At 44.5% G+C, this 5390-nt stretch overlaps 1 protein-coding gene across 1 annotated transcript; it reads left to right on the forward strand.

The window, feature by feature from the left end:
- The first annotated feature begins 2736 nt into the window (after nucleotides 1-2736).
- On the forward strand, nucleotides 2737-4358 carry LOC105179775. The gene is made up of 2 exons (XM_011103412.1): nucleotides 2737-3553; nucleotides 3673-4358. Exons 1-2 carry the CDS (start codon nucleotides 2737-2739, stop codon nucleotides 4356-4358), a joined length of 1503 nt encoding a protein of 500 aa, XP_011101714.1.
- Nucleotides 4359-5390: the final 1032 nt, after the last annotated feature.

Genomic DNA, 5390 nt, shown 5'->3' on the forward strand with positions numbered 1-5390 from the left:
ATGGAGGGGAAACACCGTGTAAAATTGATGTCGAATACGAATGGCTCCCCCCAAAATGTACGAGCTGCATCACGATCGGTCATATGACAAAAGATTGTGAACTGAACAAACCCCTCAAACCCAGTAAAACTCCGGTAGCTGTGTATATACCGAAAGTTAATGTTTCCCAACCACCACCAGCCACTGAAAAGAATAGGAAGGCTTCGAATACCAGGACCGAAAGTAGGCTGGGCTTCACTACTTTCGGGATCACTGAAGATTCCACGTCATTTGTTCATCCTGTGGCTTGCTATTCTAGGCAAATTGGCTACAACGGACAAATCATGGTTAGCGCACCTTGGCCCATGTATTCTATGTAATGAGGGAGCGACAGAGACACATGGCCACTTATTCTTTCAGTGCAGATTTAGTCGAAAGTGTCTCACAGCTATCCGGAGAATGGTACGATATTCTTGGCCCAATAGAGACTGGATAATGGATATTGAATGGGCTTCCCAAAAATGGAGAGGTAAACACATTGTTAACATATCTTATCGAGCACTATTAGCATCATGTGTTTACCACATTTGGAGGGAGAGAAACTTGAGAAGATTCGAGCACACCGAGAGGACACCTAGCACCATGGCTTTATTGATAGTTGAGGATATCAAGCAGCGGATCCTTAGTATCTCTCTACCTAGATCAGTCAGTACAAGAGCTTTATATAGACTGTGGCGTATCCCTTGGCCTGTCGAGGGAGAAACCAACTGATAACCACACTGTTGTACTGTACTACTATTTCATTTTACTTAATGATACTTACATTTACCAAAAAAAAGGAAGGCTTCGAATATTGATAGTACAGGAGTTGGAGCTTCGAGAAAAGCTGAGGATGACAAGCATAAGGAACACAATGCCGACAAACACAACGATAGGGGTAAGGCAGTGGTTTTATATAACGCCTTTGATGCTTTACACTACCTTGATGACACAGATGAGCCACCTAGGGGTCCTAACACATGCAACCCCACTGGACGTGATCCATGTTGAATCTAGCCGTGTGGAATGTCCGTGGGCTGAACAAACGAGACCATCAGCTCGCATTAAAGGACCTCGTCTCTGAGTACAGGTTACACTTCTTGGGCATTCTTGAAACTAGAGTTCGTATTACTAATGTCATGCATATTCAGTCGTTTCTGTTACCTCAATGGAAATGGTTTGTAGATTATGCCTCTGTTGGAAATTGTATCTGGATTGCTTGGGATGATAATTTTTTTTTTGGTAAATGTAAGTATCATTAAGTAAAATGAAATAGTAGTACAGTACAACAGTGTGGTTATCAGTTGGTTTCTCCCTCGACAGGCCAAGGGATACGACACAGTCTATATAAAGCTCTTGTACTGACTGATCTAGGTAGAGAGATACTAAGGATCCGCTGCTTGATATCCTCAACTATCAATAAAGCCATGGTGCTAGGTGTCCTCTCGGTGTGCTCGAATCTTCTCAAGTTTCTCTCCCTCCAAATGTGGTAAACACATGATGCTAATAGTGCTCGATAAGATATGTTAACAATGTGTTTACCTCTCCATTTTTGGGAAGCCCATTCAATATCCATTTTCCAGTCTCTATTGGGCCAAGAATATCGTACCATTCTCCGGATAGCTGTGAGACACTGTCGACTAAATCTGCACTGAAAGAATAAGTGGCCATGTGTCTCTGTCGCTCCCTCATTACATAGAATACATGGGCCAAGGTGCGCTAACCATGATTTGTCCGTTGTAAGCCAATTTGCCTAGAATAGGAAGCCACAGGATGAACAAATGACGTGGAATCTTCAGTGATCCCGAAAGTAGTGAAGCCCAGCCTACTTTCGGTCCTGGGGGATCAAAAAGCCTATATAGAGCCTGGGTTGTAGGTTTACCCTGATCAAATCTCCAAATAATTCGGTCCTCCCCTCCATGAATTGTGGGTAAACCATGTGTGATCTCCAGACACTCAAAATCTGTGATAGGAAGCCACTGCCATTCTCCTTCACTAATAACCGTGCTCAATCTAGCTAATTCCTCTATTCTGAGTAATCTCGGTCCCCGTGGGAATGTGACACTGAGTGGTCCGAGATAATGCCACGGGTCCTGCCAAAGGTAAAAAGTTCGCCCATCGCCGATCTGATAGTCCACCATAGGGCGGAGGAAAGCCCGTAGACGTAGAATTTGCTGCCGCCGTCGACTGATATGGCAGCTCCGGTGAAGGGTGACCGGCGACTCACTAGTCCAGCGATGGTTGGTATTCCAACATCTGCTGACGTGGCTTCTGTGGGTGAAGTGGAGGGTGAGGTGGAAGGTAAGGTGGCAGTTGACAAGGATGGTGATGTCACTGGTGATGACCTCTGCTGACATCACTAAAGATGACATCACTGATGACATCACTGCAGATGACATCACTGCTGACATCACTGCAGATGACATCACGGCTGAGATTACACCAAATGACATCACTGCTGACATCATGGATGACATCATCCTGCACAAAAAGACAAAAAAACAGATTTCTACTCTTGATTATCGCGCTCCTACGGGATTGTTCGTTGGAAACATTCCGTTGCATGCATGCTCGGACACGATTAACGATGATAAAATAGCTCATGCATTCCACAATTCAACTTGAAAGACCCTATCCTATGTGGCCCCAACGGTACAAAAAGGAGAGGTGATTGTGCGACCAACACTGGATATTATACGGAATGGGTCTAAAAGATGGATGGCTACCGCGGTGGGATATTTTCTTGGAAAAAGACCGTACTTTCACCATCTAAAGGAATTTGCAAAGTCGATATGGCCGGACTTAAAAGAGGTCACTGGTACAAATAATGGGTTCTTTTTCTTCCAATTCAAATCAGTAGTTGCTATGGAAGATGTCAATGAAGGAGGACCGTGGCTATATCAGGGGCAGCCTATTATTCTTCAAAAATGGAAACCAGGGATGGTATTGAGGAAACTTCAGCATACAGAAGTTCCTGTGTGGATCAAAATACGACACCTTCCAGTCGAGTTGTGGACAGAGGAAGGTCTTAGTACGGTGGCCAGTGGAGTGGGTAAACCGCTTTACTCGGATGCGATTACGAGAGCGTGCACGAGACTGGACTTCGCTCGTGTATGCGTAATGTTGGATGTGACCTCAAATTTACCGAAACACATCATAATTATGACACCGGATGAAGATGGAGGAGAATCCTCATGTAAAGTAGATGTTGAGTACGAATGGATACCCCCGAAGTGCAAAAGCTGTATGACATTGGGGCACTCTGCCAAAGAGTGTGTTATTAACAAACCAAAACTAGTTAAACCACCGATCGCTGTATACATACCCAAAGTGGGGACACCGTATGAAACAGCAATGTCTGAACGGAGTAGGAACCATCCTAGGGAGGATGGCGATACAACTTATATACCATCTCGGCCACCACGTTTGCCTGATCGAAAGATAAGCAGACCACCACAAGCTCCAGTGGTAGAAAAGAAGAGAGAGGGCCGTGAATCCCCTAGAGATGCAACAGGCCCAAGTCGAGAGGAGAGGGGTAAGGCGGTTGTTATATATAATACATTTGATGCACTACACATACTGAATGATACAGATGAGTCGATTCGGGGTCCTAAAAACAGCAGCCCCATACCTAGTTATCCATGTTAAATGCAGCAATATGGAATGTACGTGGCCTGAACAAAAGAGATCATCAGTTGGCAGTCAGAGACATCGTTGCTGAGTATAGGTTCCAATTTCTCGGTCTCCTTGAAACTCGTGTTCGATTTAATAATGCAGCTCAAATTCAATCGTTCCTATTACCCCATTGGAAATGGTATATGGATTATGGATCTTCTGGTAATCGGGTGTGGATAGCATGGGATGATAATTTTATTGATATTAATGTGGTTCAATGTGGAATGCAATATATCCATTGTCTTGTTAATATTCGAGCAATTCATGAGTCAGTCGCTGTTACTGTCGCTTATGGAGCTACTGAGGTGATTGACAGGAGAGAGTTATGGAATGCCCTGGAAAGTTTAGCTATACAGTGTACTGATATCCCATGGTTGATTGGAGGGGATTTTAATGCAGTTCGCGACCTCAGCGAAGTATGTGGCACATCAGGGGATATTCGAATAGCTATTGAAGATTTTAATGCTGCCATTCAAAATACAGGATTACTACCACTACCCATGCAGGGAGAGTGGTACACATGGCACAACCACAGTGCGACGCCACGGAACCTCTGGAAAAGACTGGACCGCATGTTGATAAATGAAGATGGATGGCACGGTTCCCTAACACATTCTACTCGGTCCTTACACCACGCACTTCAGACCACTCACCGATGGTACTAAATGGGGACCAACAGCAGCAATATGGAGGTATGTTCCGATTTGATAATTACCTCGCTCGCTCATCTGAGTTTATTCCCAGTGTGCAGAATATATGGCAACACAACATTATTGGTACGCCTATGTATGCTGTGACATGCAAACTCAAAGCATTGAAACCAATCTTCCGAGAGCAAAGGAGGAATAAGGGGGATCTATCACACAATGTTCAAATGGCAAAAGGGTTTCTTGAAGCAGCACAACTACTTGTTAGCTCAAGTAGGCGAGATGAGCTATACATACAACTTGAACACTGTTGTCGACTCGTACTGGCCAAAGCAACAAAATTGGAGCAGATTATGTTAAATCAACGAGCGAAGATGCAGTGGATGAAGGGAGGCGATCAGTGCTCTCGAGTGTTCTTTCGGAAGATTGCCCAACGAAGATCATCAAGGAGGATCTTCCAGATCAACGATGAACAGGGATCTACTCACACTGATCCAGAAGAAGTTATTAATGAGTTTATCACATACTACCAAAACCTGCGAGGAGGAGATAGACGAAGAGCACATATTGACATTCGGTTTCTTAGACCGTGGGCTAGGCACATTCTGAGTAATGAGGAATCAACCGCTTTACTATTACCGTTCACACCAGCAGATGTCAAACAGGCGGTTTTTGACATTACTGAGGACAAGGCCCCAGGCCCGGACGGATACTCATCGGGCTTCTTCAAAGCAGCATGGCCTATAGTTGGACAGGAGGTGAGTTCGGCAGTACTGGACTTCTTTAATACAGGCCGACTTCTGAAGCAGATAAATACTACACTTTTGGCGCTCATACCAAAAGTACATTCACCTATGACGGTTAGTGATTTTCGGCCCATTGCATGCTGTAATGTGCTTTATAAGATCATTACAAAGCTCATTGTCCAAAGGTTGAGTGTGATAATGGACAAACTGATCAGCCCATGCCAAGCGGCATTTGTGCCGGGACGCAGCATTGGAGATAACATTATGCTAGCACAGGAACTTTTTACGGGATACAACCAGACTC

This window comes from Sesamum indicum, unplaced genomic scaffold (assembly GCF_000512975.1).
Source record: "Sesamum indicum cultivar Zhongzhi No. 13 unplaced genomic scaffold, S_indicum_v1.0 scaffold00205, whole genome shotgun sequence".
In the NCBI taxonomy this organism is placed as follows: domain Eukaryota; kingdom Viridiplantae; phylum Streptophyta; class Magnoliopsida; order Lamiales; family Pedaliaceae; genus Sesamum; species Sesamum indicum.

Bases quoted from the DNA above. Each gene is read 5' to 3' on its own strand.
- LOC105179775 (XM_011103412.1), top strand. From the start codon at position 2,737: ATGGCTACCGCGGTGGGATATTTTCTTGGAAAAAGACCGTACTTTCAC. The intron at 3,554-3,672 runs GTAAGGCGGTTG...TGTTAAATGCAG, and splicing joins CCCAAGTCGAGAGGAGAGGG to CAATATGGAATGTACGTGGC.